The following is a 21,832-nucleotide window of genomic DNA, read 5'->3' as shown; positions in this document are numbered from 1 at the left end:
AAATAAGCAATGCTTTACCTCCACTAAGGTGAATATTTTGAAACTCTGAGTCTTTCCAGGTTCTCGGCTATGCCATAGCACACCGAGGGAAACCACTGAGTTTTGAAGTTTAAATAGTTAAGAAGCAGATGAGTCTGTTTCCCATCTCCTCCCACTAAGGGAAGGTTTTTATTTGGTTATTTAATCCCCTACATCTCATTCCTTTTGCCACCCCGCTGCACTTGGTGTATTCCTTAAGCTTTTTCCAGAGCTCTATGAGAAACACACCCGAGGTGACTCAGGTCACGTTGGTGCTGTGGAATGAGGTCAGGGAGCTGTTAGCATGGCAGAACCCGGCTCTGGCCCCAGATGCTTCGCTGATGCTCTGGAACCACGTGCTGGCTGCCGGGTCTTGGAGCCTGGGCTGAAAAGCATCACCCGGCAGAATCGTGTTCTGCTCCGCGTCACCGACATCAGGCAGCGCCGGTTGTCACGGCTCTCGGGCAAAGAACGATCTCGGTGGCCTGAAATAATTGATGTGCTGCCACTTCCTATAAGGAGATTATCATCCACCGAGCTTTTGTTTCCAGGAACATTTTCTTGATGTAGAGATGGTCGGTTTTCTTTATTTTTTTCCTTATGTAATTCAGGGTTCTTGCAATTCACGGTTCTGGTGTAAGAGCTCCGTTTTGGGGGAGTTTTGTGTGTGGATGTGGTTCATTGCAAAGAGCTTCGTTCAGACTGCAACTGCGTGATTGTTCTGGGGTTTTGTGTCTTGACATGTGTCAGTAAACGCATTGAAAAGTGAATTTCCTAAGGAAAGGCACAGCCAGTGGCTCTCGGCAGCGCTTGGCATTCTTGTATGGAGAAACAAGGCGAATATCCTGATACACTGACACTTTTGCTTACTAATATTAATATTTGAAATCAATTCTTTTAATGTTTGTAGCTTGTGGTCATACATAGCAAGTAGTAGCCTAATGAAATAATCCAGATGACATCTCCTTTGTTTTAAAGAAACAAAACAGAAAACCCTTAAGTCTTGAGATTGCGATTTTATTTAATGCGGGTTTAAATTAATAATGTTTTTGTTCTCTGTTCTTTGTGGATTTAACCTATGAATAAATCAGTAAAGTGTATCTCAGTTCAAGCATAAGTAATTCAGCTCAAACAAGCCAGCTCAGTCCAATTAAATCCTCAGGGTAGCTTTGGGCAAATATATATGCAGTGAAATTCCAGAGGATAAATCTTATCTAAAATAATTATTGTCCTTCTGCCTGTTGACTGAATAAATTGGGGGGAGGAAATAGTGTTTTCCTGCCAGAGTCATAGCACAGAATCACAGAATGGAGTGGGTTGGAAAAGCCCTCAGAGATCATCCAGTCCAACCCTTGGTCCAACTCCAGTCCATTGACCAGATCATGGCACTAAGTGCCATGGCCAATCTCAGTTTAAAAACCTCCAGGGCCGGTGAGTCCAGCACCTCCCTGGGCAGCCATTCCAATCCTGACCACTCTCTCTGCACAGAATTGCTTTCTCATCTCCAGCCTCAATTTCCCCTGGCAGAGTTGAAGCCCATGGCCCCTTGTCCTATTGCTGGTGCCTGGGAGAAGAGCCCAATCCCCGCCTGGCTAGAACTGCCCTTCAGGTAGTTCTAGAGAGTGCTGAGCTCAGCTCTAAGCCTCCTCTTCTCCAGACTAAACAAGCCCAGCTCCCTCAGCCTCTCCCCATAGGTTTTATGCTCAAGTCCCTTCCCCAGTCTTGTTGCTCTTCTCTGGCCCCGCTCCAGCACTTCAATCTCTTTCCTGAGCTGAGGGGCCCAGAACTGAACACAACACTCCAGGTGTGGCCTCCCCAATGCAGAGCACAGGGGAAGGGTCACTGCCCTTGTCCTGCTGACCACGCTGGTTTGGATCCAGGACAGGACACCATTGGTCTTCTTGGCCACCTGGGCACAGTGTTGGCTCATGTTGAGCTTCCTGTCCATGAGTCCCCCAGGTCCCTTTCTGCTCTCCAGCCACTCTGTGCCCAGCCTGGAGCGCTGCAGGGGGTTGTTGTGGCCAAAGCGCAGGACCCGCCACTTGGCCTTGTTGAACTTCAGCCCATTGGAATGGGCCTCCAGGCCGCGGCTCCGCATCCCGCACAGCGTTGCTCGCGCATAGTGAGGCGCGTTCGCAGCCATTTTTAGTGAGAACAACTATTGCGAGAGCCTGTTTGTCTGGCAGAGAGATAAGGAGCAATGGGGGAGAATGAGGAAAAACCCCCTGCGTGGCCATGAAAAGCAAAGCTGATCTAATATGCCGGTGGGGTTAAAAATGTATGGACAGCAACACGGAATTTACACCGCTGAGGTGGAATTGGGGAAAGTGAAATGAAGGTTGAACGTTGGATAAATATTTCCCTGTGAACTCGGCATTTTCTGATTTCTTCAAACACTTGGGCAAGGTTGGGTGGACTCAATGATCGTGATGATGTTCCAACCAAAACGATTCTGAGATCGGGCAGAGAAGGGCTCATAAGCCATTGGGGACTGTTGGTTCGTGCAGGATGGACCAGGCTGGCCAGTGTAGCCCATCCATGGTCCGTTCCATTTCCCCAGCTGACCTTCAGCATCCCTGATGTGCCCCAGGGCCTTGCTGAGGTAGATTGATTCCTCTTTGTAGAATTCTCCCAGCTTATGCTTTAGCTGTACAAACACTAAAACTTTTCCTCTAGAGATGCTCTGAGGAGAACAGTATGTTTAGAAACTCTTGGATTTAAAAAAGATACATTTATTGTTGATGAAGAAGGCTGGTTTATGTGGAGTCCTGCAGGTGAGTGTCTTCTGAACGTACAAGCATCGTATATATAACAAATTGATTTGTGGAAATATCCCTTCCCACATCAGGGAACTCTGAACACATGAGGCTTGTGGTTCAGTTTCTGTCTTCTACTTGTCCCCAGTAACTGCCGAAGCCTCCGGCATGTTCCGTTTGTGCTCTTACATTGACCGCTCGGCCGCGTTGGGTGTATCCTCGTCGCGGTGTCCGACATACAGCCCAGCTCCCGGTTGTGCCGTTACGCTGCGACAGGTCGTGCACGTGGGAAGTTGAGTCACTCCTGTGGTTTGCCCTGAGGGTTTGAGATTTCTGGGGTAAAGACTTCAAGGGCTGAACAGCCGTTAACTTCACTTGCTCTTAGTGTTCACGCTTAAACTGATGTGTTGCTTAGTTGGGGAAACTTGGTTGTCACGAGTAGTTAGGTGAGGAGGGGGATGATTTCAGTGCCTTCCGAAGTATATTAGACTTTTCTTAACTAAGAACAACTGAAAATCTGGATCACAAAATCTTTGCTTTAATCTGGAGGTTCTTACTTTATCAGGTGGCTTATCTGCATAATAATGGTTTGTTACCCTGACTGCATCACAAAAATCACACTGGTTAACAGTTGCTAGAGAACTGGTCTCTCTGGCTTCACAATACAGAATGGATTTTCCTCTGGTATATTGGTTTGATGCTCTTTCATAATGGATCTAAAAACTGGACTTCACCATCATAGTTAGTAGATATGTGTGAAATAAATCCCGTTCCTGCCCCAAAGAGCTTATTGTGTCAGGACGTAAATGAGAGGACCCAGGAGTGCCCTTGGGGGAGCGGTTGTGGGAATTACAAGAATTGGTGAGACTTGGTAGGATCAGCAAACTGATTTCTCTGTAAAGCTTTTCATGCGGAAGCAGAACGGGGAAGCGCTAACGATGCAAATACTATTAGTAAATCTCCAATCTTCTGGCAATTCTTTTTGATACAGGAACAGCATAAAACTCGTGTGGTGATCCCTGCAGCTTAAATCCCAGTGAGATGTTCATATTTCTTATGCAGCGTAATTTTGCTACTAGAAAAGAAAATAAGACTTTAAGTAGTTGTCTGATCCCAATTTATTGCTCCATCACCAAAATAACTGGTATCAAATCTTTTTGCATAAAGTGTGGTGTGTTGTTTTGTTTTTCCCCAGAGTGATCAGTGTATATAAGATGATTTTCTTGCTTTGTAGGCTCTGGAGATGTACAAAGACGACTGGAACAAGGTGTCGGAGCACGTGGGGAGCCGCACGCAGGACGAGTGCATCCTGCATTTCCTGCGGCTCCCCATTGAAGACCCGTACTTGGAGAACTCGGACGCGTCGCTGGGCCCGCTGGCGTACCAGCCCGTGCCCTTCAGCCAGTCGGGCAACCCGGTGATGAGCACCGTGGCGTTTCTGGCCTCGGTGGTGGATCCCCGCGTGGCGTCCGCCGCCGCAAAGGCCGCCTTGGGTACGGGCTCGCCAACCTTGCTTTGTCTTTACAACTTCATTTGCTTTTAGGTTGCTCTTAAAACCGGCCATTTCTAGAGTTTCTTCAGGGTGGGTGATCAGTTGTAAAAGCAAATCTACACGATACGCAGTTTTGAGTTCTGTTGTTAGTGCAGCTGCCGTTCTCACTCTGAAAGGCCGCTGAATATCTGAGGGTGGCTCGTGTTCCCCTTCTGTGCTCATTTACTATTGATGACGTTTGCAGGCGCTACCTGGTGGTTGGTGTCACTGTGACCACGGTCACTAGTTCAGCTGTGGGTAAATGCACAGCCTAAGCTTCCAGTTTTCCTGTGTGAAATATCTGCCAGTTATACATGTCCTCTACGGAACCTGATGAAGTAGTTCTTTTCACTGCTTTTCCTTATTTTTCTGTGTAAAAGGGCAATTTTATGTCATTTAGAAGATGCTCTTCTCTACCACATTTGAGAGATGAAATTAACTACCCAATGTGAAAAGAAGGAATGTGAACATTTGAGAATTCGTTTTGTCACAAGATTTAGCTGCGCGTTGATCTGAGCAAATCCCAAGGCCGGTAGTGACAGAACTGATGGCTTTGAACTGAAAAAGGGAAGATTTAGATCGTGTATGAGGAAGAAATTCTTCCCCATGGGGGTGGTGAGACCCAGGTTGCCCAGAGGAGCTGTGGGTGCCCCATCCCCAGAGACATTCAGCTCCAGGTTGGCTGGTGCTTGGAGCAGCCTGGTCTGGTGGAAGACGTCCTGGTGCATGCCAGGGGGTTGGAACGAGATGCTCTTTCCAACCCAAACCATTCTGTGTTTCTATAACTTTTAATTTGCCTCAACCCCCTCACAACAGGACATTTTCTGTGTGGTTTTCAACAGAGGAGTTTTCCCGGGTCAGAGAGGAGGTCCCGCTGGAGCTGGTGGAGGCTCATGTGAAGAAGGTCCAAGAAGCGGCAAGAGCCTCTGGGAAGGTGGATCCGACGTACGGCCTGGAGAGCAGCTGCATTGCCGGGACGGGTCCAGACGAGCCGGAGAAAATCGGTAGGCTGCCCCTCAGAATGCACCAATTCCTGCAGATGGGTTCCCTGGGCGCTTTCTTCTGTTTCATAATAAACCATAAGTTCAATATGAGGTGGGAATCACGGGTGGGGAGAGCGTGACGGGTCATTCCACTTCTGCTCGCTGCGGGGTTATTAACTCTCGACACTGAATTAACGAACTTAAGACCAGCTTTAGATTTAGAAGTTTTTCCGACTCTTGACATCATGGCAATACCATTGCCTAAGATGTGCTGAGTGGTCAAAATTACCAGAGCGGGATGTTTCATGCCGATTCTGGGGGTATTAGAGCGGTTAGAGGATGCTGCCTTTCTAGCATTATAGTTTGGTGAAGCAAATTGAGTTTTATTGGCTCTTTGTGCTGCGGCTGAATTGATAATGTTATATTACACCTGTTGGTAACCAGTTGTAATGTAAGTCTTGTACTCTGAGTACGTTTCTGACCGTGGTGGTAGCAGAAGAGGAACTTCTAATGAAATGACGGGCTGGTTCACAGTAACACACGTTCCTTGCTCCAGTTGTTGCTACCCTGCTGTGCTAACGAGCTCTTGTTTTAGAGCTCACTGTCCATTTTCTGTAGAATTCAGCAGATACTTGGGTACAAAGTCCATTATCTGGAATGTTGACAGGTGCAAATTGTTTACTCATTACTATGGAGAGTAAAAGCACATCTCGTGGTGGCTGCTTACAAGGGGGAACCACTTTGTCTAACCCCTTCTGTTTAACGCTATTTTGGCTCTTCTAACACAGTAAAACGATACACACAGTTTGCTATGGACCTGCTGCCTTTCCCAAAGACTTTCCTCTCTTGAGTTTGGTTCAGATCTACTGACTTGTCTGTAGATCTTTGTTTTTCTCTCCAGCATCGTTGGCTGCTGTCGTTGTTCAGCTTATCAGAAATCATTTTAGTGAATTTAGTGACTAGATATCCAAAAGCACGTGTAGCTTTGGGTAAATCTGAACAGAATGTGATGTACATTGACTGGAAGGTTTGATCTGGGCTGCGCTTGTGCATCCCATCATTGACCTGCTGTCACCCTGTGGAGAGTCACAAACAAGGTGCCAAATTGTGTGATGGGATCGTAAGGGATCTGCTCTTCATGGTACTCAATGTCCAGTGTGAAACTGCACTTTTAAATCGGATTTTAAAGTACCATTTAACTCATTATGATATTTTTTGAAACAGAAAAGAAGTTAACAGAGCATTCGGTCCTTTTGCTGCATTTTTGTAGTTCCAGACTCGGTGGGACAGGCTCGATACAAGGGGAGGTGAGGACTAGATGCTGGAAAGGGAACGTCGGCATCTGGAATATCTGCTGCTCCCTGCTCTGCAACACTCTCGCAAAAACTGACAGTGAGCATCAAAGCTCTGTTGAAAGAGCAAGGTTTGGGGACTATTTTCAGGTCTATAAAACAAACCCACGTGTTATTCCCTCTGGGATTAAGTTTAATTTGATAGTTATTATAAAATAAGCTCAGTTTAAGTTAATTTTTTTTCTTACTGGGGCTTAGTTTCCATTTTCCATGTTCTCCGAGTACAGGTTTCACTGTACAGCGTTAAGGAGCTCTGACGTGTGCTGGTTGGAGTTGTAATTCCTAATCCCGCAGCACGACCGTGGGTGTTGCGGCATCACAGGGTGGCTGTGGTTGGAACGGACCTGGAGATGATCCAGTCCCAGCTCACCGTTGCTGCCCCCGGTGATATTGCCGGTCTGTCCATGAGCCCTTTCTCCAGGAGAATTTGCACACAGGTTGCAAATAGAGATTTCAAAGTGTTTGTTGTCTAACCCGGGTGGTTGCAGAGCAGATGACCATAACACGATTATTTCTCAATGAGCTACGTGGCGAGTTCCAGAAGCAATACCGTCCCGGTATGGTTAATGCGATTGGTATCGGGCTGTGACTAATGGCACAAATGAGGACAAGAGCAGATGGTTCTCCCTGGGGGAGCTGCTCAGCGAGACTGAACTGGGTCACTCGCAATCTGGTGCCTTTTCCCCCAGGCAGGATCTGCGCTGGGGGCAGCGCTGCAGCGCGGGGTGCGGGATGCCAAAATGCAGCTGCCCAAACGGGGCTGCGGGTTCACATGGCCGGGCCGGGGGCTGGATATTAAAACAGCACTATTGAGAACTGAAAATCCCAGAGTGTCAGGGGTTGAAGGGCCCTGGAAAGCTCATCCAGTGCAATCCCCCCATGGAGCAGGAACACCCAGCTGAGGTTACACAGGAAGGTGTCCAGGGGTTGGAATGTCTGCACAGAAGGAGACTCCACAACCCCCCTGGGCAGCCTGGGCCAGGCTCTGCCACCCTCAACCCAAACAAGTTGCTTCTCATATTCAAGTGGAACCTCCTGTGTCCCAGTTTGCACCCATTGCCCCTTGTCCTGTCACTGGTTGTCACCAGAAAAGCCTGGCTCCATCCTCCTGACACTCCCCCTTTCCATATTGATCCCCAGCAATGAGTCCCCCCTCAGTGTCCTCTTGTCCAGCTCCAGAGCCCCAGCTCCCTCAGCCTTTCCTCCCACGGGAGATGCTCCACTCCCTCCAGCATCTTGGTGGCTGCGCTGGACTCTGCAGCAGTTCCCTGTCCTGCTGGAACTGAGGGTTCTGTACTATCATTAAAGTTTATCAGTTGTTACATTTTAGAAATAAAATTCTATCATTGCTCCATAATAATTCAAAACCACTTAATATTGGTGAATTATGGGCAATGTGGAATGTGACAGGGAAAAATGACCTGAATAAATTGCAGGAGCTGGTGTTAATATGCAGTGATATTCTAAGTCTTCATTGTTAGTTTTTCTAAAAGGTGCTGATGGTTCCTTTGGAATTGATACCGGCTTTGGTGGAGTTAGGAGCAGCCTAAGGCAGCTGAGCCGCTGTGCTAAGCCAGGGCCTGTCCCCTGCTCTCCGAGATCCTCCCCAGCGCAGGTCACGGAGCACAAGGGATGATGTTCTGCGTCTGCTTCAGGAAAAATGAATTAAGGAGAGCAAACAAGGGATCCGGCTCTTTAGGTGGGCGATTAAGCTCCAGAGGAGGGAACTACTCAGTACTTAGTGGCTTCAATTAAGTCTTCACTGAGTCTGTGCACTTTGTTAATGGCTTTCCAAAGGTGATTAACTACACTGCCTGCAAATACATGCACTGAATCGGGCGCGAGGCGGCTCCTTGTGCATTTTAGGGCTTATTCTAAGGGGTTATTCACTGGAAGTATTTCTGCTGACACAATGTGTGGGTCCTTCAAGCCGTAGCTCATCTGTGACCACAAACACTGAGGGAATGCTTAAACAGACAATTAAATTGAACATTTAATGAACGATTTTGTGCCGTTCTCAAATACACACGACAGAAGAACTGCGCACAAGTAGACACACGCGGGAGAAGTTATTTTCCTTCATTTTTGGCAGGAAGGTTTCTCTTGTGGTCTCCGGGTTGTGCTTTAGCTCTGAAATAACGCGAGCGGCGCATCCTCCGGTGCCGCGGGTTCCTCCGAACCCCCCAAGCTCCATGGGAGCCCATCGTGATGTACCCACCGACGGCGTGGAGCTCCGGAGCCCGACTTGCTGTGCCAAATGTAAACTGCGCTGTAGATAACAGCGGAATTATCATATTCAGAGCCAGGATTTTTCCATAGCTATAGTATTTTTTCCTCTCTATTAAATATTAATATTCAAGGCTGACTTTTGAGAGGTTGTGTGTGTTGCCGTAGTGAGAAGAAAGGAGACGGGGATGTCTTGGGGGCATCTTTAAAGGGTTTGCTGAGCTGAAACTCTTGTTAGTGATTCTGTGTTGATATGTGGGGCTTTGCTTATTGTTCTTGGGATGCCAGCGGAGGTTCTGTAGCTGCGTCTGCTGGCCACGCAGTCAGTTCTTACCATGGAAGTCTTTTATAGTTGTACTTGTTGACCTAAAGTCAATTTAACTTCTCTGTGAAGTCACTGGGCTTCTTCAGAAATCACTTCCAAGTTCTTCACGTATTACAGAGCAGCGCTCCTCGTTCTTGGAGATAATACACAAAACAGAACCGGCGTCCATAGAGACTGAAAATACTTGGTGCTTTGGGTTTGAAGAGAGCACGGAGAGACGATGTTTCCTTGGGGTGTCTCAATCACCTGCCTCTTGCTGATTTAAGAAACATGGTTAATTTGGTGTAACGCCAAACCCGCCGCGGGGGTTACGGAGCGTCCTTGCTGCCGTGTAAAAGGGATTACGGGGGTTTCTCATGTAAGTCTTCCCCTTCTCTAACAGGAACATGTATCTGCAACCGATCAATTCCTGCTTGTGTTGTCTGTTACGTATTGTCATTAGCCTCATAGGGTTGTGTTGGTATCGGACTGAAAGGCGGGAGTCGCTTCTGTCGTTCTGCCGCAGGGGGTCAGAAATGGTTTGGTTTGGTTTGTTTTCTGGTCCCTTCATATTTGAATTAGAGATTAATTTTTACAGGACTCTTGTTTTGAGATACTGTCGCAGCCTGTGGTTTAGAAGCAAAAACCTACTTGAACGCAGCTGAACTTATTTAACCCCTAACTAATAATTGGCAGCTTAATTTTTCCATATAAATGCGGAATTTCAGCGTGGTCCCCCCGGCGGACACGAGAGCAGAATGGTAGAGCTGCTGTCACTGCAGGGAAGGGCTGAGGAGCTAATAGGAGAAAACAGTTTTCAAAAGCCATTGACTGCAACCTGCCTGAAGCTGTCACCCTGATTTAAAAATGGCATCGATGATTACAGCCAGGACCAGAAAACCCAGCTGAATCGGGATCACAGGATCCCAGAATGTCAGGGATGGAAGGGCCCTGCAAAGCCCATCCAGTGCAATCCCCCCATGGAGCAGGAACACCCAGCTGAGGTTCCACAGGAAGGTGTCCAGGGGGTTGGAATGTCTGCACAGAAGGAGACTCCACAACCCCCCTGGGCAGCCTGGGCCAGGCTCTGCCACCCTCACCCCTAACAAGTTGCTTCTCATCTTTCAGTGCAACCTCCTGTGTTCCAGTTTGCACCCGTTACCCCTTGTCCTGTCACTGGTTGTCACCGAGAAGAGCCTGGCTCCATCCTCCTGACACTGCCCCTTTCCATATTGATCCCCATCACAGTATGTTTGGGATTGGAAGGGACCTCAAAAGATCATCTAGTCCAATCCCCCTGCTGGAGCAGGAACGCCCAGGTGAGGTCGCCTAGGTGAGGACCCAGGAATGAGTCCCCCCTCAGTGTCCTCTTGTCCAGCTCCAGAGCCCCAGCTCCCTCAGCCTTTCCTCACACGGGAGATGCTCCACTCCCTCCAGCATCTTGGTGGCTGCGCTGGACTCTCTCCAGCAGTTCCCTGTCCTGCTGGAACTGAGGGGCCACAACTGGACACAAGATTCCAGGTGTGGTCTCCCCAGGGCAGAGCAGAGGGGCAGGAGAACCTCTCGGACCTACTGACCACCCCCTTCTAACCCACCCCAGGTACCATTGGCCTTCCTGGCCACAAGGGCCCAGTGCTGGCTCATGGTCACCCTGCTGTCCCCAGGACCCCCAGCTCCCTTTCCCCTACACTGCTCTCCAACAGCTCATTCCCCAACTTACACTGGAACCTGGGGTTGTTCTGCCCAGATTCAAGACTCTACACTTCCCTTATTCTATTTCATTAATTTCTCCCCGCCCAGCTCTCCAGCCTGTCCGGGTCTCTGATGGCAGCACAGCTTCCAGTGTCACCACTGCTATGTTTGCAGTAGTCTTACTGTTGTACGTACGTACCTTCTGAGTCTCTGTAGCTGGATGTGTTCCCATGGAATACAAAAGAATGCTTCATTTTGGAAAGCGTTCATCGGGTGTTCTAAAGGGAAAGGATTTTGTGTTTCTCTTTGTCTTGGAACATCTTCTGGGGCAAGTGTTGCTTAGCAGCTCTCACCGTGGTCTATAGACTGGTCAACAAATGTGCCCAGAGAAGCTGTGGATGCCCTGTCCCTGGTTAAGTCCGGATTGGATGGGGTTGGAGTAACCTGGTTCCTTCCACCAAACCTTTCTGTGAAATCAAAATAAGGAAGATTTAACAAAACTTGCCCCAATACTTGCAGAGAATTAGTAGCGAACACTGAGAATCCGTGATAATGCTTGACCTGTAGCGTGTTGTGAATCCACCCAAACTCATCCCGGTTCCTCGGCTGCCGCAGCAACTCACGCATCGTCGGATGCTGCTTTTCCAAACACTTAAGATGGGAAACCTCAAAATGCATTTTCTTCAGCAAACAAACCCCACCACATTTGAAATGGCGTTTAGAGGCGAAAGGCAGTTCAGTCTTACCTACAAGACACAAGAATAAACTGATTCTTTTGAGTAAAGCGGGAAAGTTTGCGTCTTTTAGGACTTTATTTTATGGCGTTTGTAGGAGCAGCTTCCACAATTATTCCCCTATGGCTTTTCCGATGGGATTTCAGAATCTATCGAGGAGCGTTGCCACCTGTGAACTTTCGTATTCCTGAGCAGATCATGTGCAATTGTGTGACAAGAACCTTCTAAGGAACTTTTCTTCTCCCTCGGAGCATAAATGTGGAGCTGCGCTTTCTGTGGGATGGGATGGGATGGAATAAAGCTCTCTTGGTAAAGCTCTATTTCATTGAGTAGGAGGGATGACACTCCTAAGCCCAATTCGGAGCTCTGCTTCTAGGCTTGAAATAGCTGTCTGACTAAATCTAATCTAGACTTCCCCCGTGACATTATTAGGTCACTAAATCCGAACTCCGAGTTAAAACTTCTGCGGAGATATGTCTCCAGTCTCCATAAATTGAATTATGGTGGCAAATACTTCAGATAAGTAGGTTTACCATCTTAAAATAAGCCGAGAGGAAAACAATCATCTTTCAATCAGACCTTCTAGTAATTTTTTCTGCTGTGTGGAAATGACTCTTGTAAAAGCTTCGTAGAGAACCGTTGTTATCAAAGCAGAACAGTGTCCATCTGGTTTGCTGCAGCGTAGCACACAGGAATTAGCAGTAAAATGAGGATTACAGAAAACGTAAGGCCAGCTAATGTCTTCAGAGGCTTAGAGGTGGATCAGGGCTTTTCTCCAGGAGGGTTCTATTGGTGTGGCAGGGGCTGTTGGAGCCCGTGATCCAAATAAGCTCCTTCTTCAGCGCCCTGTACATTAAATTGTACTGGAGTGTCTGTTCTCGCAGGTCTGACGTGCTGCACACGCAGCACGAGGTGGTGCCGACGCTTCCTCTTGTCCCTTCTTGCAAACGTGCTGCAAATAAATGGGGATTCCTTGGACTTTTAAACAATCCATATGCAAAATACGGGGAAGAAGCGGCACATTCAAACACCTTAGTGGTATTCTCCATCAGCATGCTTGCTGTCATCCTCCTATCTCAAAAGCCCGTTGTCATTCGTAGGAACATTTAAGATAAGTGTTCTGTAAGGGAATAACTTAATGAAGCAAGGCTTAGCACCACAAGATGTGTGCTTAGCACAAGAAGATACTAAGTGCTGTTAAAACCTGTTTTTCTCCTGAGGTGTGTGCATCTGACACGGTAACACAGGCGGTTTAATGATTTTCTCTGTTTTCCTGCCTCACTTTGTCTCTTGTACAGCGGTTGGGCTGCCGCATCGTCTTCTGTTGCAGACGCCAAAGTGAGATGGGAAGACAAGCGCTCGTCGGAAAGCGATCACTAACGCGAGGGCAGAACTCTGCCCATAGCTCTGTAACAGCTATTTGAATGCCAAAATGACAGTAAATAAGAGATACGAAGGAGTAAGAGGCAGCGGCTGAGACAACCTGCCAAGTGTCCAAATAGCTCATATCATAGATTTATAGAAAGATTTGGGTTGGAAGGGACCTTAAAGATCACTGAGATCCCCCCCCTGCCATGACAGGGACATCGTCACCAGCTCAGGGTGCTCAGAGCCCCGTCCAGCCTGGCCTGGGATGGCTCAGGGCTGGTTCATCCACCCCCTCTCTGGGTACCTGGGCCAGGCTCTCACCACCCTCAGGGCAACAATTCCTTCCTCATATCCGTTCTGAATCTCCCTCCTTTAGTTCAAAACCATCACCCCTTGTCCTGTCACAACAGGCCCTGCTCAAAAGTCTGTCCCCATCTTTCTTCTCGTCCCCTTTTAAACGCAGAAAGGCCGCACTAAGGTCTCCCCGGAGCTTCTCTCCTCCAGCTGAGCACCCCAGCTCTCTTGTACCTCCTCACAGCTGTTTCCCAGTTGACTTGTGCTCTTCTGTTTTGACCTCTGAGGAGAGGAAGGCTGCTTTGGTCACCAGATGGAGGGTTTGGATGACCGGCTGAGAACCGGAGACTACGGTGCTGTGGGTGAGCTGCCTCTGCTCCCACAGAGGTCTCCTCCACATCCCTGGACAGTCTCTTTCTCCATCAGTCAGTACTTAGGACTCCAGGATGGGAGCCTTGGCAGAGGCTGTCTCGTGTGGTTTCTCTGAAGGTTCAGGTGGTGGTTTAACGCTGAGGAGTTTAACTCAAGTTCATGTGGTTTAACTCCTGGAGCAGCGCAGGGAATTGTGACTGCCCGGAGAACCCAAGGGGTGGTTTTCTGGCGAGCCCCGCACACCTCACAGCGTCCGTCAGCAACACCTGGAGCGCTGGGGAGCGGTGAGCGCCCACCCAGCGCTGTGGGCTCCTTCACCATCCGCACTGGAGGTGCAGCTCCTGCTCTGCTGGTACAGACCATCTTGGAAACGGTGGCTTTTAAAAAGCTGGGTGTCTGTCCTGTGCCATTGCCCGAGGTGTGTTCCCTCACCCTCAGCTCTGTTTCTGCTTGTTTGGATGGCTGTATTTTGGATTTAGAGGAAACGTAGAGCTTTCAGCTGGTCATTTATGTTCTTTCCTTGCTTTATATCCAACCACCAACCAGCTGATGCGCTCAGACGCGATTCAGATCTGGTTTAGCACCTAATGAGGCAGCTGCGGTTGGACCCTGAGGAGCTGCACCACGGTTCATTTCAGTGAGAAGCTGCAGAGAGCGTTGGGGTTTAACTCGGATCGTTTCATCGATCTGCTCTTAGGCCAAACCCACAGGTGTTGGTGTCACCACAGCTGAGGAAGCAGCAAGAGAATGAAGGATCAAGGTCTGAGCGAGACCAGTGTCCAGGAACATCCACCACACAACTGCACCTTCTGGGCCGGGTTCTTTGATTTAAGCTTCATTGTTCAGATCAGACTCGAGATTTGTTTTGAATGTATTTCTGAGGGCTTGGCTACAATTTCAGGGAGCTTTGGGGAGAGCTGTGTTTGGAGGGACAGCGCAAAGGGCCGTGTACGGCTGGAGAACCAGTTGGTCACGTTTTTGCAGAGCAGCAGGTACGAAGGGTGAGAAGTGAGGTTTCGGGGTTTCACATTCAACTGCTCACAGCCTCAACTCAGGTGGGCTTTGGGGCCAGAAATAACAAGAGATCCTTAATATTCAAAAACGGCGTCAGTGCTTTAGCAGATTTGCTGCTTCTTAATGTTACTGTTGTGTTGAATAATTATTTTGAAGTCTGCTTTGGAGAATTCTGGTCGTTGCACCACCTGTGAAACAGAATTGGACTCTGCAGTTGAGCTGCTGCGCATGATGATGCTCTGGACGGCCCTTCCACCCAGAGCGGCTCGGGGGGCTGGTGCTGAGCGGGAACGACGAGTCTGACAGCACCATAATTGGGGTTAATCACGTTACCGACAACCATCTCCAGGATCAAATTGGCTGTATCGGGAACAACGTTTTAGAATCCTGGGACTCACCAGTGGGAATTGCTGTAGGACTTGCAAACTGCACAACTGTGCATTCAGCTGTCCCTTATGTAGCTGAAATGGAGAGACCGGGTGGTTTCGCTCTGCACAGGTAAAGTGAGGCTTTCAGCAGCGCAGAGATAATGGGATGTTTTGTCATGCTTGTTGGGCTGAAAAGAAAACCAGTTAAACTTAAATTTGCGAGTAAACTCAATTTTTTAAAAAACTCAAATTAGTGGAATAAGCTTTTAGTCTTCCAGGAGTTTGTGTTGCGTGTCTGTCGGTGGAAAACAGAACATTTTAATTAACCTTGCAATAAACGTTGGGTATGACAAATGGATGCCAAGGCGATTCTAAATGCTTTACTTACTTGTTTTCTCAGATGGAGCTGAAGAAGAGAAGATGGAAACAGAGGCAGATGGGCAGCAGTCTGAGAAGGTAAGCTCGGCTCGGCACGCTGCTTCGGAAAAGGTAGTTGTGCTGCTTACAAACCTGAATTACTATGTTTTAAAATGCCTGCTAAGAGAGGTAATGACGCGTTCAAAGGGAATGGTTTTCAGCCTCCACAGCGCTTCGTTATCTTACGAGTGATTTAGTCTCAAGTTATATAGAGATGTGTCTTTCACTGGGCAAAAGAGGAATGAGACGTGGCTGTGTGGTTTTCTAGTCCTTAGAAATGAAGGTTGGGACTGTGAGGAAGTGTAAAATGGGCAGTATCAATTAATTATAGTGACCCAAGCGGCAGGACATTGGTGTTGTGGTTCATGGCTGGCAGGGCTGTAAAGCAGAATGGCTTTGAAACCTTGCCCTAGAAAAGTTTGTCTTGTGACAAATTGCCTTCCCAAAGTTGAATACTGAAGATCAGAGAGATCAGAGCTTTCCAGGACAGGGTGAGTGGTGAACAGAGACCCCAGTGCAACTCCTGCCCCGGCTGCATCGCAGCTCTGCAGCGACAGTGTGGATTACGGATCTGTTCGGTCTGCACAGTCACCTCCACCTTGGTGGCTGTGGGACGGGGAGATCTGTCTGACTGCAGGAAGGTGCCCGTAGCTCAGCTCATCAATAAAATTCCTCATTACGCAACTCTGGGATTACTATTGATATATAGGTATGTGTATTGTGTACTTTTGATATTAGATATGATGCATCCTGCCCGTAAAGATCAGGTATTTAGAAATTAATCCCTTCAACATGTTGATAGTGCCTATGAGAGAAAACGGCCTCAAGTTGCTCCAGGGGAGGTTGAGGTTGGATGTGGGAACAATTTCTTCCCCAAAGGGCTGTGGGGCATTGGAACAGGCTGCCCAGGGCAGTGCTGGAGTCACCATCCCTGGAGGGCTGGACAGACGGACATGAGGTTCTCAGGACATGGAGCAGTGCCGGGGTGGGTTATGGTTGGACTCCATCATCTTGAGGGGCTTTTCCAACCAAAATGATTCTGTGATTCTAACAATGCAGATGTTTGGGGTTTTTACATAACCCCATGTCTACATCTCTTAAATCATCTATAAGAACAGCACTGGCTCTAATTGAACTCGAATTCAAGTAATATCCTGGAATTAGAACATCACTCTGCTAAACGAATAGCGGTGGGTGCTTATGGAGTCTGCAGCAACAGGTGGCATTTCTGCGTTGCCTGTTTCGTCGGGTGGGGTTGAACTCACCCGACTGCTGCGGCGTGAGGTCTTGGTGTGAATTCTCAGGTTTCAGGTAGTTCCTTCCTGACAAACAGTCGCTTCACTGAGGCAGAGGTGAGGGTTGACGAATTCTTGGGCAGAGCTTCAGAAGACACATTATTCCGCAGAGCAGAATAAATAAGAAACATACAGGTTTGGAGTATTTTCAAGGGGAAGAACACGATGCTTCCAGTCTTAAGCATGAAGTTGAGGTACTTAGTTTTAACAAGAAATATTTTTATTTTACTTCCATCTTGCAAACTCTCTTCCACCAACTCCTGGACAGAAACAGCCTCCTGTAACACGTAATTCAGTCGTCACATTTATTGCCACAGGATGCTGTTGTGACCACGCGTTCTGCAGAATTTGGGGCTGTGAGGACAGGCGAATTCTGTACAAATCGTTAACACGACAGACACTGGAAAGGGTCTAAAACTTCTGCACGAGCTACTGGAATGAATGGGGGCAGCATGGGATGAGACAAGGGGCCAGAACATGTTCTTATGTCATCTTAGCTCAGAATTTCTTGTACCTTCAGGTGAAATTTGGCCTGGGTTACTGAATTTGATAGATTTCTGTCCAGTATAGTGCTTACTTTGTTTATTCAGGTTTCTGATACAATTGTCAGAGTAGGCTTAAGTGTAGCGGTCAGCCTTTAAAATCTAATCCCTTCCTTTATGATAGCGACTTAATTTGAAAGCTGTAAACCAAGTTAACTGTGAATCTCATTCTTCAAACAATCTCTCATCCCATTAGGTTGAAAGCAAAGCGGAGAGTGAAGTTGAGGAAGGCGATAAAGCGCAAGAAGGAGACGATGAGCGAAGTGCAGAAAAGGAGCAGGAGGGCGAGGCGCCCGCGGAGCCCAAGCCAGGTAGCGGCTCCCAGCTGTTCCTCCAGCTGTGGCGGCTTTAACAGCCTCTTTGTGAAGTGCCTGGAATCGACCATCAACTCAGCTGGGGCAGGAATATTTCCTCGTGCACATCAGGCTGCTTCATGCTTCAGTAGGAAATATTCCAGTTGAATTTCGCTGCAAAGCTCAGGCACTAAATTCTTTCCCTGAGCTGGTTTTAGAGCTTTCTTTCGCTCTGCTTAGTGACTGGGGAAGAAATTGCCATAGCAATAGGCTATGACCCACACATAGTGTGTGTGGGTCATAGAAATGATTTTCTCTTGCCTGTATTCCGCACCATTTGGTCATTTTAGATGCAAAGAAATGGGACCGCTCACTCCTACCCTTATCGGTTAACTCAGCTTCCCTGCAAAGTGATGCAGACCCTTTATTTTGACAGGCTAAAGAGTACTGGGGTTTTTCCTACATTATTCTTATTTTTAACACATTCCCCTTGTACCACATGAATGTATTGTTTATCCTGGAACTTATATTTAATATTTTAGCGTCAGGTAGAAGACGACATGTTCAGATTTACATACAGGAGTAGATACAATAATGGAGTTGATGGGCGAATGCAGCCGAAGTTGCTCTGATGAGTTCAGCTGGCGGCAGAGGGTGAATTGACAGGATTGAAACTAAAAGCGTGTAAAGTTGTCCCGTTTGTTGGGTCAGATCCTCTCGGACTGGAATTGTTCCCCGGTCAGCGTTTGGTCGAGTAGCAGCGCTATAATGCCGCAATATGACGGTGTGTGGCTGAATTAATTTGTTTGACTAATAGCAGCGGGCACAGTGTCATTCCCGTCCCGATGCGATGCTGTTAACGAGGGGACAAGGGACGTAACGGCCTTGGCGGGAAATCTCTTTCAGAAGAAAAGGAGGCGGAAGAGAACAAGGAGAACGTTGATGCGAGCAAAGACAAAGAAAGCGAGGCTGGGAAGAAGAAAGTGGAGCACGAGATCTCGGAAGGAAACGTAGCGACAGCTGCAGCTGCTGCCCTCGCCTCCGCTGCCACCAAAGCAAAGGTTTGTTTGAGCCAAACGTCCACTGGCGCGGTTTCCAGTTCACATTAGAACTCTTCTTCAAATGCTCCTTTGTTCCAGATCTGTGCCATCCCACGTTCTGGTCTCTAATACCTGGAAGGAGCAGAAGTGCCATCTCCAGTTTCTTCTACTTGAACTCCAGAGTGAAATAGTGCACAAATTTAATTTAGGCAGCTACTCTTATGATTGTGAAGTTGATGAAAATCCCTATGAAACGGCCCCAAAATGTGTCTGTCACTTTTGGAAAGGCTGTTCTGTGCTCGGCAGGTCCGTAGGGCTGGGTGACAAAACCCTCGCGTTGCCTTTTTCCTGGTGCTGTTCTGTGGACTTTGCACAAACCGCCTGTAAAACAGTGTGATGTTCAACAGTTTTACTCTGTAAACCAGCGTGATGTTCAATTCCAGCATTACAATATTTACAGACACCCATTTTTGTGTTAGGAGCTATTGTGTGTTATTAAACTTCTCCTTGTTTGTCTATAGTCTCTTAATGAGCTGTGAGGTTTGTATCCTATCTAATAGCTTTTCTTTACCCTATAATTACTAATTGCACGTTGTCCTTCGCTTTCTTTTTGCAGGAACCAGACCGCCTTCGCTTCTTTCAGAATATCTTGTTTCAAAATCCATTTTTTCTTTACCTTTTCTTTCCATTCAAGCTCTAGTTTGGGTTTGTTAATCACTTTTGGATGCAGCGCCAGGTTCCACCTCACCTGCTTTATAGGTACCAAAAGCAAGGCGTGGATGGTGGTTATTTCCTGATGGCTTTCCAGGCCATAACGAGCTGCTGCATTTGTTGTACCAGCTCTTGCAGTCTTGATCTTGGACTCTTGTAACTCGAACATCAGGCTTTTTTCCCCACTGATCTGCTTTCCCTCCTTTGGCGATAACGAGAGCCAGAGGGAGAAGGGACTTGGCTAATGGCCCTTTTCATTAGAGTAATAATATTCTAGAAGAATTTCAGCGTTATAATATATTATTTCCTGTAATATAATGAGGATGTCCAGGTTCAGCAGGGATTTCTCTTTCCACTTGCACTTAAAAATGCAGGAATATTAAGGCTTTGAGTGAGCTGTGTATTGGTTGAGAGAGAGTTTGGTTCTTCGTAATAAACTCAAGACCTGGCCACAAGAAGAGCTGTTCCAGAGCTGGTTTATATCAGAAGAATATTGCAGTTGACTTGTGAGGAGAAACGGGGGTAAAAGGCGAGTTTTTACAGATTATGGCTTCTGTTCAAACGATATTAGAATTCAAGTCCCATTTTCCTCATTTTCTTCTCAGATCTCTAAATCAGTGCAGGCTATTTTTTCCCTTTCTGTGCGTGAACAGCACCCGATAGGACCCGTCCCCTCTCCAGGTTGCTCTTGGCTCTTCTCAGTTGGATCCATCATTTACCTGCCAAAAAGGACTGTCCGTAAGTTTTCCCATGGGTGTAAATGTTGCTGATAAGCTTTATTCCCAATCTTACATGCTCCAGCCTCTGACCATCGTGCCATCGAGCACTTCCCTTTGCCTGCTGAGTTAAAACCCTTTGCTTATCAGCCCCTGTTTTCACGTGTTGTAGGTATTTAGAAACGTAGGATTCAGGAATAGAAGGCACCCTGGTGCTAAAGTCATATTTCTTCTTTCTGCAGGCGGCCGCGTCCCATCTTCTGTCTACAGGCAGATCTAATTATGGCTTTAATGGGTTTCTCTTTGCTGCTGCTCGAGAAGCTCCCTGCTGGACCTTTATCATCTCGTGCTTGAGCGTACGTGTGGCAGGACGGGGGTTTTCCCGTTCTGTGCCTTCATTTCAGTATTTCTGTGGTATCTGCCACCTTTACTTCTGTTTCATTCAGCAAAGACAGGTTTTATTCCCTCTTGGCCTTCCAAAACAGAAACTGGGCGAAGCATCTCATCTCCTCTCGCAAAATAGGAGGAGGGAAGGAAGAAGTAATAATATTTTCTGTGCCTGTTGCAGTTTCAGTGAACTCAGACAGCATTCCAGGCCCCGGATAGCGTCACGTACCATCTTCTTTTTCACTCCTCTGTCACTTCTAGTGCATGCAGCAGCGTGTTTATCATGCCATTTAAATCGCTATTAGTTTCATCTCACTATTCTTCAGCCAGCAGAGAGGTAGGAATGACTGGCTCTTGATCCATGTGGGAGCGCTGGGTAGTGCCAGGCTAAGTGTGGTCTTTTTAGGAAGAAACCTGCATGATCATTTCCTCTCTAGAGTGCATTTTGAGACCTGTCTTGTTACCGAATCGTGTGCCTTGCTGATTTTATCTTCATCTGGTTTCATTATTACCTTTGCACACATCAAGCCAGGCGATGTGAATCAACAAAGGTGCTTCTGTCCCTCTGACTTCTCGTACAAACGACTCCGTTTTACTAAGCTGTGCTAATTGAGGGTAAATTTTCCAGTTCTGTCAGCTCTCGGTTCCTTTAATTCACATGTGCGCGCCGCTGTTTGGTCAGTATTTAGTTGAACAGCCTCTTGAATTTCACTGTCCTGTGCTGTTAGATGAGTTTGGGGGATCCTTCCAGCTCTCTGAAGCTGATTTAAAACTAAACGTAAAGTCTCGAACATACATTATGTAGATTTACTGAAGACCTGTTTTATTGCTGGCCGGTTTCCAGAGCTGAATGCTGTCAAATGACACAACAAATGAGCGATGGCAACACTCTCCTACATTTCTGAGAAGTTCTCTTTAGAACTGGGATTACCAGGGAGCTTTACAACGCTGCTTTCCTCCAGCTCCGTGTTTCTGCCGGTTCTCAGCCGAGGTTTGGGGCACAGTTTGCTAAAGATGAGATCCAGCTTTGCCTTTTTGCCTCTTGCCCCCAACAGCCAGCGCTCCATCCCATGGCCCGTGGATGTGCCGCTGAGGTTGTGCTGGACACGGATCAGGGAACACCCTGTGGCTGTGAACACGGGGACTCCCGGGCCTGCACGTCGCGGGTGTTGGGTGTATTTTCATTTGGAACAGCAGCCTTTTCACAAAAGCTGCTAGAAGGCATCATTAACATGCCTTTGACACTTGGAAAATGGAAAACGCTTTCATAGGCTGTCTCATACATCACGAATATACACACATATTTGTATCTTGTACCATTTATCTGTAAGTGTGTATATGTAAATGGCGTAAAGCCGAAGCCTTTTTAAAAGCCTATTTGCCTCTTTCTGCAGTTTGCTTTTGCAATTTCAATGCCAC

The 21,832-nt window shown here is 47.5% G+C and overlaps 1 protein-coding gene across 1 annotated transcript in view; it reads left to right on the top strand.

Annotated features, from left to right (window-relative positions):
* Positions 1 to 21,832, top strand: part of SMARCC1 (SWI/SNF related BAF chromatin remodeling complex subunit C1) — a 77,793-nt gene that overhangs the window by 38,153 nt on the left and 17,808 nt on the right. The window contains exons 20-24 of the mRNA XM_082046364.1: positions 4,009 to 4,267; positions 5,148 to 5,309; positions 15,413 to 15,468; positions 17,463 to 17,577; positions 18,466 to 18,620. Coding sequence (XP_081902490.1) covers positions 4,009 to 4,267; positions 5,148 to 5,309; positions 15,413 to 15,468; positions 17,463 to 17,577; positions 18,466 to 18,620 — 747 coding nt within the window. The remainder of the gene's footprint in view (positions 1 to 4,008; positions 4,268 to 5,147; positions 5,310 to 15,412; positions 15,469 to 17,462; positions 17,578 to 18,465; positions 18,621 to 21,832) is intronic.

Source organism: Streptopelia decaocto (genome assembly GCF_964273445.1).
Source record: "Streptopelia decaocto genome assembly, chromosome: 2".
In the NCBI taxonomy this organism is placed as follows: domain Eukaryota; kingdom Metazoa; phylum Chordata; class Aves; order Columbiformes; family Columbidae; genus Streptopelia; species Streptopelia decaocto.
The sequence above is the reverse complement of the archived record's forward strand: the minus strand, read 5'-3'. Positions and strand labels throughout refer to the sequence as shown.